We start from the raw sequence: 14,279 nt of genomic DNA, 5'->3' as shown, positions 1-14,279 counted from the left end.
TTGCTTTTCGGTGCTTGGTTTCGGTTTTGCCAAGGAGCTCTTAATGCATTTGAACATTCCAAGTGAGAACCTCCACCTGCATTTAAAGTGGTTCATCCATTCCACTACCTGAGTCTCTACCATCTCATTCCCCTCTGTGCCGGGCTTACATCAGACGTCATACGAATTTAGACACTGGGAGGCAAAGAGGAGACTTTTTACTTCCAGGTCTCATAGCTGCATCTTTTTCTGTTTCAGGAATATTGTTCCTTGGCTAAAGAAGTATGGGACCAATCCAATCACAGGGGAGGTAGGTGTTCTTTGACTGTTTACAGTGGGATGGGTAACTTCAGGGCTTCTCTCCATCATGCCCCTCTTCTGCATTCTCACTTTCTCTTGATTTGTTCCTAATTATGCTTTTTTTTAATCTGGCTTCTGTTTTGAAAGGAATGTTTGTGGCTGTGTTTGCTGGCATGGATATGCCCCTATCAGTTTATGAGGATGGGGCATCGCTTGACTTCTAGTTTGAAACTGGTGTCGCACAGTGGCTAAAGAGAGTGAAGTGAATGAATCTCACTTTATGTCTTGGTTAGTGGCAGTAGAGTCACGGGTGACAAAAGGAAATATTTCTTTACATGACGAGTGATTAAAATGTGGAATTTGCTGCCCAAGGATGTATTAATGGCCACAGGCATAGAGGGCTTTGAGAGGGGAATAGTCAGAGTCATGGAGGATAGGTCTGTCAATGGCTATTCACCATAGTGACTAAAGGGAACCTGCACATTCAGAGATAGTAAACCTCTGAGTATGAGTGCCTGGAGGCAACATCAGGTGAAGGCCTTGGCCTCTATGCCCTGTCATTGGACTTGGTTAGCTACTGTGTGAGATGGGATGCTGGACTAGATGGACCACTGGTCTGATCCAGCAGGGTGCCTTATGTTCTTAGAAGAGGAAGAGTTGATTTTTATATGCCGACTTTCTCTACCGCTTAAGGGAGACTCAAACCGGCTTACAATCACCTTCCCTTCCCCTCCCCACAACAGACGCCCTGTGAGGTAGGTGGGGCTGAGAGAGCTCGAAGAGAGCTGTGACTAACCCGAGGTCACCCAGCTGGCTTCGTGCGGAGGAGTGGGGAAACAAATCCAGTTCACCAGATTAGCCTCCGCCGCTCAGGTGGAGGAGTGGGGAATCGAGTTCTCCAGATCAGACTCCGCCGCTCCAAACCACCGCTCTTAACCACTATACCACGCTGGCTCTTACAGAATAACAAGGAAACCACAAGTCAGTTATTAGCCCCATCTTCCAACTGGGAGATGGGTGGAGCTGAGAAGGGTGGGGGGGCTTGTCTGCCTAAGGCCACCTGGTGAATTAGTAGGAGTGCTTGGAAGCATCCCCCAATATTACAGCTCACTCTCTTAGCAGCCATGCTACACACACACCCCACCCACCCAAGACTACATACTAGGTTGGAGCCAGCCTGCGTTTCTACTCAGTCTCACCTAATTCCCCTCTTAACTAAAGCCCCCATCCCCACATGGCTTCTGTCATGTGGGTCCCTTGATCCCCATTGTAGCCTCATTGGTGATCGGAGGGGAACCTCTCCTCTCTTTTTCACCAGTGCAAAAGCTTGTTGGCTCTAACCCCTTAAGCTCAAATCTGGAGGCCTTATTATCTTCTCCCTCTTTGAAAGAAAGTAGCTATATATGTGCCAGAGATTGATTGCAGTGATAACTTTCCTCCTAGATTTTCCTCCGCCTTTTGGAAGACCTGGTTGCTATACTGCTGCCCCCAGCACTGCAATTAACCTTTTGGCCTTAATAGCTGTTGAAATTTTATAATCCACATTTGAGACCGAGAGAGAAGGGCTTTTCCCTCCCCAGTCTTTATTAGACTTTGGACTAGTGTTGTTTTAGTGTCTGCCTAGGGACTTGGTTCTTCTTTATTCCATGCCATTGGAAAACAAATACACCATCCTTGAACTTCTTGTAAAGCTCTGCTGTGTGTCTGATTCAGGAGCTTATTGAGTTTGTTGCCTTCTGTACCTTTTCTACGGTAATTGAAACTTCTGGTTTAGTATTATGTGCTCCTGTTAAATTTAGACTTTGCAATCTTGCAAGAAATGTTCCAAGATCCTGACCAGCCTCGTAAAGCGCCAAGCAATTCTTCCCTCTTCTGTAATAACAATAATAATATAATAATACACGTTTATTTATACCCCACCCTCCCCCTGCCATGCCAGGCTCAGGGCGCTGCCAACACGATCAGTACAACAAACAAGCTACAAAATTCAAAATTTCTACATTAAAACATTACATTGTTGCCCCTGCTACAAATCTTTTCGCTCTGGAAATAAATAGTCATAGAAGGGCTTTCTCGCAAGCCAGATGCTCTCCCCTTCCCCTCGGCACTCCTAGAGGGTAGATATTTAAAAAATCCCCATCTCAGAGAGATTATGCCAGTGTGGTGTAGGGGGTGTAGAAACCACGGAGAATATTCTAATCCGCTGCCCTCACTATGAAGAGATTTGTGGCAAATTTATTCGGCCTTGGACTAACAGGCTCCCCTATAACTCAGTTGGAGAGGCCAAGGAAGTTGCTGTCAGTCGAAAATCCAAGGTTTTATGTTGATACCGCTGAATTTTGTGCCACCACGTCCAAAATTAGGCACAAAGTGTTGGGATAAATTGCCTTATTATCTATGTACATAGTAGTGTCCTCTTAGGATTTTATGTAGTTTCCACTGTATTTTATACTTGGAATTCCTGGTTTTAATGTTTTTTGTATATGTCTGGCTATGTGCTGTAGCAATAAATGACTGACTGACATTAAAACATTAAAATATTCTGACAAGCTGAGATTTAAATTTCCTTCTTATTCTATCTTTGGCACCCAATTTGATCCCAATATGAAGAAATGTTACAGTGGTAACTGTAGGTTGTTTTGAATGCTGTGTCACATATTTCACATGTCATATATCTCATATCTGGGGGGTGCGGGTGGAGGCAATGGACCAGACTAACAATTTAGGCATATGGGAAAGGGCAAGATAGGACAAAGCTTGGTAGGTAATGAGGGAAAGGGGAAAGAGGGAGGAGAGGGGGTCATAGAATCATAGAGTTGGAAAGGATCACCAGAGCAATCTAGTCCAACCCCCTGCACAATACAGGAAATTCCAAACTACCTCCCTGCACACACCACAGTGACCCCTACTCCATGCCCAGAAGATGGCCAAGATGCCCTCCCTCTCATCATCTGCTTGGAGGTCATAGAATCAGCATTGCTGACAGATGGCCATCTAGCCTCTGCTTAAAAACCTCCAGGGAAGGAGAGCTCACCACCTCCCGAGGAAGCCTGTATCATACATTGCTCTGGTTGGTCTTTATAGGGGTCATTGGTTTATATTTGGATTTCGCAACAATTATCTAGATTATTTATCTTGTTTATACTTCTATTCAACTGTGTTCTTCAGTGTTAAGATGATTGTGCTATACCCATTGGCATCCAACAGTTTCAACTTGTGCTTAGCGGTGTTCAGTTTTCTCCCGAAGTCCCCTTTCCATCTTACTTTTGCATCACTGTAGGAGTTTTGTCTGGTTATACTGGACTGCATCCTGCCTTACAGCTTAGCAAAGTTTGAAGCATTACACCAACCTAAGTGGCTCTTCTACTGGCAGAAGAGTCACACAAGTTGGAGAGAGACTCCTTAGGCTGGAAGGAGGCTTTGAAGTTTTGGAAGCGGAGCAGTAGGATACAGGCACACTGTTCTTTGTGTTCCCTTTCTCTCCTTTTTAACGGAATGGATGCAATTGCTTTTCAAGTGTTAAAAGCACTCTTAGCCCATGTGTATTGTAGTAGCTTAGTGGACAGAGTTGGGCTGAGTCTTGGCAGAGAGCCCACATCCAACTGAAGAAGGAGGTTGAGGGGGGACATGATTGCTCTCTAAGTATTTGAAGGGCTGTCACTTCGAGGAGAGCAGGGAGCTGTTCCTGTTGGCAGCAGAGGATAGGACTAGCAATAATGGGTTTGAATTACGAGCTGAAAGGTACCAGCTGGATATTAGGAGGAAAAAATTTACAGTAAGAGTTGTTCAACAGTGGAATTGGCTACCTAGGGAGGTGGTGAGCTCCCCCTCTCTGGCAATCTTCAATCAATGGCTGGACAAATACTTGTCAGGGATGTGCTAGGCTGATCCTGCATTGAGCAGAGGTTGGACTAGATGGCCTGTATGGCCCCTTCCAACTCTGTGATTCTACTAAAAGTCAATAATGCTAGGAAAAGTTGAAAGCAGCAGGAGAAGAGGAAGATTCAACATGAGATGGATTGACTCTATAAAGGAAGCCATGGCCCTCGGTTTTCAAGAACCTGAGCAAGGATTTTAATGATAGGACATTGATTCATAGGGTCACCATGAATCGGAAGCAACTTGACGTCTCTTAACACGCATCCAATGTTGTCATCTGCCCTGTGTATACAGTGAAACATTCAGGTTTTTTTTCCAGGATGTATTTCAGGTGCGTGGGATTCTGTAATGACTGCCTGCCTACCTGTGTGGGCGAGATCACGAGTGATCCTTCTTTGAATCCCTTACTGAAAGAACTGTATCGTTGAGCGCAGCAGAGAGAGTGAGAGTCTTTTGGAGTGGTTTTATTTATAGACAAGAGCTATGAAATTTCACTCATCAGATCTCTCCAGTCTTACTGGACAGCATTACGCAAGCCACTGGTGTCCTGACCTCAATACAAACCCACCCAAATTGGCAGTATAGCAATCGGCAAGGGTAGACCTTCCTTACTGATCTGCTGTAAGGATAATTGAGCAAACAACTGGCACTGATATGTTGCCCATTCTACCACGAAATTAGATCAAAGCTTATTTCCCCCCTCCTTGGAAAATTCCCTGAAGAGTCAGTTGAGCTTTTGGCAAAGAAGCGCCTATTAGGAGAAGGCCCTCAGCTTACGCTCCAAACTGCCAAGTTCTGCGCTGTTGCTATTAAAATATGCAGAGCTTTATTAGAGAATGATGAGTAGACTATTTTACAATTTAATGAATTTTAAGATGATAATTTTAACCAGGGGTTGCTTTTATTGACTGTACACCTTTATAAGTACGGGCAGTCTGTGATTCTGCAGTGCAAAACTATTGTGTCTGGAAATTTTGATATGTGGCATATGATTGGTCAGTCGACTGTATTAATTAATTTGAATTAAATTTGAGTAAACAATTGCTTTGGAAAACATAAATTTTTTTGTATACATTTTAGAACTGTTATGGTAAAGGTCCCCTATTCAAGCACCAGGTCATTCCTGTGTTGGGACCGGTGCTTTTAACCTGTTCATCAATGACCTGGAGTTGGGGTTAAACAGTGAAGTAGCCAAGTTTGCAGATGACACCAAATTATTTAGGGTGGTTAAAACAAAATCAGACTGTGAAGAGCTCCAGAAGGATCTCTGCGTACTGGAAGAATGGGCATTAAAATGGCAAATGAGATTCAATGTGAGCAAGTGTAAAGTGATTCATATTGGGGCAAAAAATCCCAACTTCACATATACACTGATGGGATCTGTGCTGGCAGCGACAGACCAAGAAAGGGATCTTGGGGTGGTAGTGGATAGCTCAATGAAGATGTCAACCCGGTGTGCGGCTGCTGTAAAAAAGGCAAATTCCATGCTGGCCATAATTAGACGAGGAATAGAGAATAAAACTGCTGATGTCATACTGCCCTTGTACAAATCTATGGTGAGACCACACTTGGAATACTGTGTACAGTTCTGGTCACCACACCTAAAAAAGGATATTACAGAGCTTGAGAAGGTGCAGAAAAGAGCAACCAAAATGATTAAGGGATTAGAGCAACTGTCCTATGGGGAACGGTTAGGACGCTTAGGGCTGTTTACCTTAGAAAGAAGGCGGCTAAGGGGAGACATAATAGAGGTCTATAAAATTATGCATGGTTTGGAGAGAGTGAACAGGGAGAAGTTTTTCTCCCTCTCCCATAATACTAGAACGCGGGGTCATCTGCTAAAGCTGGAGAGCGAGAGATTCAAAACAGATAAAAGGAAATATTTTTTCACACAACGCATACCGGTAGTTAAATTGTGGAACTCCCTGCCCCAGGATGTGGTGATGGCTGCCAGCTTGGAGGGCTTTAAGAGGGGAGGGGACATATTCATGGAGGAGAGGAGTATTCATGGTTATTAGTTAGCATGGATACTGGTCATGCTGCATACCTATTCTCTCTAGTATCAGAGGAGCATGCCTATTATTTTGGGTGCGGTGGAACACAGGCAAGATGGTGCTGCTGCACTCGTCTTGTTTGTGGCTTCCTAAAGGCACCTGGTTGGCCACTGTGTGAACAGACTGCTGGACTTGATGGGCCTTGGTCTGATCCAGCAGGGCCTTTCTTATATTCTTATGACCCATGGGGTGACATAACATGACGACATTAACTAGGCAGACTATGTTTATGGGGTGGTTTGCCATTGCCTTTGCCTTCCCCAGTCGTCTACACTTTACCCCCAGCAAGCTGGGTACTCATTTTACTGACCTTGAGCCTTTTACTGCTGAGTTAACCTTGAGCCGGCTACCTGAAACAGATTTCCATCAGGATCGAACTAAGGTCGTGAGCAGAGCTTTTGACTGTGGTACTGCAGCTTACCACTCTGCGCCGCGGGGCATTTACCAGGTGTTGTGAGAAATTGCAAACTGCAGGATTTGTCTTTCAGCACTAGATGGCAGGCATGGCACAGGCTTGAAAGTCTTGGCAACATCAGGGAGTTGGTAGCTGTGTGCATGATTTTTTTCCCCCCTCTGGGGAAATGTTTTGGGAATATTCCTGGAAGAAGAACTGGACATTTGTATGTATTTGTCAACAATATCTGCAAGCAGGAATGCTAGGTTTCTATCTACAATCCTTTACATGGGATTTTCTTTATTTCAGGCATGTTTGCGGAATTCAACTTCTCAGGGCATCCGTCTGACTCCTTTCAGCCCACGCCTTCAATTACCTAGTTAAGAATTTATTTTTAAAGGGGTAAGGGAAGGTGGCTTTTTAAAAACCTCTTTTTCCTAGTTTTGAACCCGCTCTGCTTTGAAATCGATTTTGGTGCCTCTCTTTGCTTTTTATTGATTTTTCTAATGATTTTGTTTTACGGTGTTTCCACTGAATGAGCAGAAGGCAGCTAGTAAGTGCTTGTCCATGTCTTGGTTCTGTAGGTATGCGGCAGTTACAGTGACAGGTTACCTTAAAAGAAATTGAACAAATGGTTGCATCACAAACGTCAGGAAATTAAAATAATAATCACTAGGTCTTCAGGAACTGTTGGGTTGTCCAGAGCTCGCCTGGGGATTTTTGCTTGTAAGTTTTGGTTCCGCTGGAACCAACAGAAGTACAACAATTAACTTCACTTAAAAAACAAAAACAACAAACTTGTTTTCTGAGGCTTTGTGAAATTGACTAGAGCCGTGTTGGCGAACCTATGGCACGGGTGCCACTTCCGGCACGCGTAGCCCTTTCTGCCGGCACGCACGGTTCCTCCAAGCCGCTGGTCTTTCCGGCTCTGCCCCACCCCGGATGGGGGAGGCTGTAGCCCAGGGGTGGGGAACCTCCGACATGATTGGCGGTGGCCCCCGGACTCTCCCACAGAAGCTGCCGCCATTTCCGCCGCTGGAGCGTGCGCGGCCAGCCAGGCGGGTGGGAGAGCGGGGAACAGAAGCCGAGCGCTCACACTCGGCATGGCCGGCGGCTTCTCCGGCGCCCTCTGGGCCTGTGCGGGCGGAGGGGCATGGCTGGTCGGTGGGTGCGAAGGAGGCGCCCTCTGCCCCACCCTGCTCGCCTCTCACAAGCCTGCTGCCGCGCCCCACCGAGTGGCAAATCCAAGGCAAAACCTCCCATGCATAAATGGCCTCTTTCTTTTTCTGTCTCCCTCTGTCCTTTTTTTTCTCTCCCTTGCTCCATTTCTTTCTCCCTTTCTCTCTCTTTTTCTTTCTTTCTCTCCCTCCCTTCCTTCCCTTTCCCCCTCCCTTCCCTTCTTTCCTTCCTTCCTTCTTTCCCTCCAGCGGCTTCTCCGGCACCCTCTGGGTCTGTGCGGGCGGAGGGGCGTGCAGTCCTATTCCACCTTTGAAGTGCCCACAAGCTATCCTCCAAACACCTTTCCATTTGTCTTGATATGTAGAGAGAAAACACTAAGGAACTAGTTGCCAATCTCCAGGTACTAGCTGGAGATCTGCTATTACAGGTGATCTCCAACCAATAGAGATCAGTTCCCCTGGAAAAAATTGCCACTTTGGCAATTGGACTCTATGGCACTGAAGTCCTTCCCCAAACCCCGCCCTCCTCAGGCGCCACCCCAAAAACCTCCCACTCATGGCAAAGAGGAACTTGGCAACCCTAGCCTCTCCCTCTGGGCCCCCTCTGGGGGTGGTATTCAGGTTAAATTGCCGCATTGGCACTCGGCGATAAATAAGTGGGTTTTTGGTTGCAGTTTGGGCACTCGGTCTCTAAAAGGTTCGCCATCACTGGACTAGAGAATATAAGGAAGCCAATCACCTCAGTGAAGATGCTTGAAATTGACTAGAAGAAGAAGAGTTGGCTTTTATATGCCAACTTTCTCTACCACTTCAGGCAGAATCTAACTGGCTTACAATCACCTTCCCTTCCCCTCTCCATAACAGACGCCCTGTGAGGTAGGTGAGGCTGAGAGAGTGTGACTAGCCCAAGGTCACTCAGCTGGTTTCATGTGTAGGAGTGGGGAAACAAATCCAGTCCACCAGATTAGCCTCCGCCGCTCATGTGGAGGAGTGGGGAATCAAACCCGGTTCTCCAGATCAGTCCACCACTCCAAACCACCTCTCTTAACCACTACACCATGCTGACTAGAACATGTCTTGTCACATTTGAAGAGCCAGTGCCAGTGGGGAGCACACAATGAAGGAAGCAAGTACCCAGGCCATCCCATGAAACCTGACTTTCTGGTCACAGGACTATTATGGGATTGTATTGCAATCTGACTGCAAAGCAGTAGGGGTCTGGCATCCATGAAAGACAGGAGTGTGCATTTTCTTTGTGTGTTTTCATCCATCCTATGGGGGGCAATGTTTACAGTAGGAGAAACATAACGTTTGCAGGGTGATAGTGCACATTAATTGAAGCGGGAGAAGGTTCTCGAGTGTCGATGGAGGTGCTTTGTAGTGCACGTGTGATTTCTGCCCGGCCAGTGGTTCTTTGAAAGAATTGCTGTGCCTGTCAGCTGTTTAAGGATTTGCGTTCACAAAAGGTCTGTCCCACAGTCATCAGTCCTTAGTGCCGCTCTGACAATGCATCAGCACGGTCCATGTGTCAAGTAGATGAATAGCTAGCAGTTTTCAAAGCGGGAAAGCATTTCCGGCGAGTTGCTTTCACTATGGAAATAACTGTGCCAGCCATTGCCTCTGTTTACCCTTAACTGTGGCTTTAAAAACAAAAAACCCCACAGGGATTTAACCCCCCCCCCGGAATCTTCACAGAACATGAGATAAGGGTGCTTGCTATATATATTCCTCCCTGGTTGCTAATTTTTTAAAAAGGAAATGACTAGTTGGGGCTTCGGAGGGAAGGCAGCATGGTATAGCCCAATCTTGTCAGATCTCGGAAGCTAAGCAGGGTCAGCCCTGGTTAGTATTTGGATGGGAGACCAGCAAGGAATACCAGGGTTGCTGTGCAGAGGAAGGCACTGGCAAACCACCTCTGTTCGTCTCTTGCCATGAAAACCCCATAAGGGGTCGCCATAAGTCGGCTGCGACTTGACGGCACTTTACACGTATTTATGCCATTTACCATTGAGAGCCAGCGTGGTGTAGTGGTTAAGAGCAGTGGTTTGGAGCACTGGACTCTGATCTGGTGATCTGGTTAAGAACGGTGGTTTGAAGCTTTGGTTACTCTGATCTGGAGAACCGGGTTTGATTCCCCACTCCTCTACGTGAGTGAGGGATGCTCATCTGGTGAACTGGATTTGTTCCCCCACTCCTACACACAAAGCCAGCTGGGTGACCTTGGGCAAGTTACAGTTCTATTAAGAGCTCTCTCCGCCCCACGTACCTCACAGGGTATCTGTTGTGGGGAGGGGAAGGGAAGGTGATTGTAAGCCGGTTTGATTCTCCCTTAAGTGGTAGAGAAAGTTGGCATATAAAAACCAACTCTTCTTCTTCTACCATGAGTAGAGGTTGGGTATAAACATTTAATGAATAAAATTTTAAAATGGTAAAGCAAACAAAAGGCATATTTGTAGATCCTTAATTGGCATGGATATGGCCAGGAAACACAGGGCAACAGTCGTTGGTTTGGACCAAAGATATCATGGAGGGTGCTTCTGCGGGCCAGAAAAAAATATGCCCTTGCCCATTCGGCTAGACAGGCCAAAGGAGTCCAGAGACCCAGAATAGCACACGCCTGTAGAGAGGTTGAGGAGTAACACGCTAATATGACCTTTTAGTAGATTAGTAATATTACAGTATCAATAGATGTGTTTCTGGTTCCAAGTATGAGAACTATCTGAAAAGGACAAGACTGTCCAACTAAAGTAAAGATGTAGCTCAAAGACAGGGTGTGTTGGTGGATGGCCAACAGGTAATTATATGTATGAGAAACTTGTAATAATTATTTTAAAATATTCTTTGGTTATGCTAAAAAGTAACACAAATAACCTAACATAGCTTTTATACATTATAAGAAGATATCAAAGTATAGGTAACTTTGGATGGTGTTTTGAAGTTATAAGAATTGTTTTCCTTTAATTATCTGTAGAATCGCTGGATGGTATTAACATGATTTTAAATTAATGTTAAAGATAGAAGTGGGTATATTGTAATAAAATGATAAATAACATGGAAGCAAAGATTCTTCGATAGTATTAATTGTGTACTATACCAAAAGCAAACCAAAAACATTGTTGAAATGTACCTCTTGCCAGGAGATAAGCAAGCTGATATGTCTGTATGTGTAAAGTGATGTCAAATCACAGCTGACTTATGGCAACCCCATGGTTTCCAAGGCAGGGATGAACAGAGGTGGTTTGCCATTGCCTGCCTCTGTGTATCCCATCCAAGTACTAACCAGGGCTGACCGCGCTTTGCTTCCAAGTTCTGACGAGATGGGGCTAGCTTGGGCCAGCCAGGTCAGGGCCAAACGATCTGATATAGGACTTCTTGAGTACATGTCTGTACCAGAATCAGGCCTATCCAGAATACTAGCCATAAGAACATAAGAAAATCCATGCAGGATCAGACCAAGGTCCATCAAGTCCAGCAGTCTGATCACACAATGACCAACCAGGTGCCTCTAGCAAGTCCACAAACAAGACGACTGCAGCAGCATTATCCTGCCTGTGTTCCTCAGCACCTAATATATTCAGCATGTTCCTCTGATCCTGGAGAGAATAGGTATGCATCATGACTAGTATCCATTTTGACTAGTAGCCATGAATACCCCTCTCCTCCATGAACATGTCTACTCCCCTCTTCAAGCCTTCCAAGTTGGCAGCCGTCACCACATCCTAGGGCAGGGAGTTCCACAATTTAACTATGTGTTGTGTGAAGAACTTTGGAGAGGGCTGTTACTTTTGTTCAGAGGAAATTTAAACAGGGCAGTTTCTGTTCCCTTCCCTTCCAATTCCCTTCCTTTCATTTATATACAGCTGGCTTTAACGTTATCTTCCTGGAGGGCAAATGTGTGCACAGCTCCATCCTTGCCCTTTAATGCAGGCAATCTGAAATTGCGAGCCTTTTGCAGCCTTCTGTCTAGCCTGCCGCTCTTTTCCCACATTAGTTCCTAGTGCTGTTTGGCGGTGCAGGTTAAAAAGGGGGGGGGGTTACCTGTTCCAAACAGGGGCTTTAGGTGGATATTTCTGCCCATACTTTACAGCACCCGTTAAAAGCAAAAGGAGAATTGTGTATGTTTGTGCCGTGAAGCCACAACAGATGTATGGCGTCACCAGCAAGGGGCTTTCGAGGCAAGTGAGAAGCAGAGGCGGTTTGCCATCGCCTTCCTCTGCGGAGTCTTCCTTGGTGGTCTCCCATCCAAGTACCGAGCCTGCTTAGCTTCCACGATCTGACAAGATTGGGCTATGCCATGCCAGCCCACATCTCTTAAAAAGGATTAACGGCAACAGTGGCTCCAGAATCCAAAGAACAAGGATTACTTTGTGGGGGCTTGGCGGAATGTAGAACTGCTACAGAAAGCCAGTGTTATGGTTCTGAATGATTGTATTCTTTTTGCAAGAGAATAAAAAAGAAGAAGAAACGGAGGTCTCCCATTTGTATTTGGCTGGCATCCAGTGACTGTCTTTTGCCTCGTTGGTTCCAACTGCTCTCTTCCCACCAGAGTTTTTCTTCTACTGGAAGAAATCTTAGCAGAAGGTCACCACTGGATCCAGCGTTTTTTTGTTTTTTTGTAATGAATGAATATAGCTCCTTTCAGCCTGGAAAGGTTTCTCAAGCCAGCATGGTCTAGTCGTTAGTGTTGGGACAGGGGTTTTGGATGACTGGAGTTCAAATTTCCACTTCACTGTGAAGCTTGCTGGGTGCTCATGGGCCAATCGTTCTCCCTCAGCCTCGCAAAGTTGTTGTGAGGGTAAAAAGGAGGAGTGGACATTAAAGGAGAAGAGTCCCACCAGGTCAGACCCAGTGGCCCATTTAGTCCAGCATCCCTGTTACATGCAGCGGCCAAACAGGGCACAGAGGCTAAGGACCTCCACTGATGCTGCCTCCCAGCTCTGGTATTCAGAGGTTTGTCCACCCCTGTGTATGGAGTCTCCCTTCAGCCACCATGGCACCCGCATGAAGCTGCCTTATACTGAATCAGAGGGTCTCAGGCTGAGGTCTTTCACGTCACCTACTTGCCTGGTCCCTTTAACCGGAGATGCCGGGGATTGAACCTGGGACCTTCTGCATGCCAAGCAGATGCTGTACCACTGAGCTACGGCCCCTCCCTCTACAGCAAGCAACCATTGACGAGCCCATCCTCCATGAGTCTTTCTAATCCCCTTTTAAAACCATCTATGCTCGTAATAATCTCTGCCTCTGCTGGCAGTGAACTCCACAGATTACCGGTAGTTACTCATTGAGCAAAGAAGTACGTCCTTTTTTTCTATCCCGAACCTGTTGCCATGTGCGCATGAGAACCATGAACACATCCCAGAGGAAGGGCAGAATTCCATACTTAATAATATCATTATTAAAGGTAACATAGAATATAACAAATGTTGCCATGTGCGCATGAGAACCATGAACACATCCCAGAGGAAGGGCAGAATTCCATACTTAATAATATCATTATTAAAGGTAACATAGAATATAACAAATGTATCAATAAAATATTAGTGAAATATTCATCTTAACCATACACAGCAGGAGCCAGAGTTAAAATATTGTACGATATAAACCAAAGAAAACTACAAGGGGTCCAAAATCCGTGTGAATGGATGCCGAATTCATCTTTAAACAATGCCTGAGATATGGTAGGTGGAGTACAGAGACATTGAAGAAGAGGAGGAGTAGGAGTTGGCTTTTATATGCCAACTTTCTCTACCACGTAAGGAAGAATCAAACCGGCTTACAATCCCCTTTCCTTCCCCTCCCCACAACAGGCACCCTGTGAGGTAGGTGAGGCTGAAAGAGCGTGACTGGCCCAAGGTCACCCAGCTGGCTTTGTGTGTAGGAGTGGGGAAACAAATTGGTTAGCCTCCGCAGCTCATGGGGAGGAGTGGGGAATCGAACCCTGTTCTCCAGATCAGACTCCGCCGCTCTTAACCATGCTGGGTCTCCGATAGAGGCCCTTTTCTCCCTCACTCTCTTTCTGCTCCCGCCTCCTTCTCTGTAATACTAAAACTCGAGGCCACATAATGAAGATGATGGACAAAATAAAAGGCTACTTCACTTGTTGGTAATTAACTGCCACAAAATCAAGTTGGTGATGGCCACCAGCTTAGATAGTTTAAAAAGGAGTCTGGAGAAATTCACAGGGGATCGATCTGCTGTCAGCATGACGAGTAAATGTTCAGAGGCTGATGAATCTCTTATCAGTCGCCAGGAGTCCACTGCAGGTGGTAGCCTCTTGCCATCATGGCTTATGGACTTCCAAGAGCATCTGGATGGCCACTGTGGGAAACAAGGATCCTGGGCCTTTGGTCCAGCGTGGTGTAGTGGTTAAGAGCAGCGGCTTGGAACGGTGGACTCTGATGTGGAGAACCGGGTTTGATTCCCCACTCGTCCGCATGAGCGGCGGAGGCTAATCTGGTGAACTGGATTTGTTTCCCTGCTCCTACACACGAA

The 14,279-nt window shown here is 46.0% G+C and overlaps 1 protein-coding gene across 1 annotated transcript in view; it reads left to right on the top strand.

The window, feature by feature from the left end:
• Window positions 1-14,279, top strand: part of PPIL2 (peptidylprolyl isomerase like 2) — a 98,211-nt gene that overhangs the window by 6,959 nt on the left and 76,973 nt on the right. The window contains exon 5 of the mRNA XM_056859875.1: window positions 238-289. Within this exon, the coding sequence (XP_056715853.1) occupies window positions 238-289 (52 nt within the window). The remainder of the gene's footprint in view (window positions 1-237; window positions 290-14,279) is intronic.

Source organism: Euleptes europaea, chromosome 13 (genome assembly GCF_029931775.1).
Source record: "Euleptes europaea isolate rEulEur1 chromosome 13, rEulEur1.hap1, whole genome shotgun sequence".
In the NCBI taxonomy this organism is placed as follows: domain Eukaryota; kingdom Metazoa; phylum Chordata; class Lepidosauria; order Squamata; family Sphaerodactylidae; genus Euleptes; species Euleptes europaea.
Note: the sequence above shows the minus strand (reverse complement) of the source record. Positions and strands in the feature narration are given on the sequence as shown.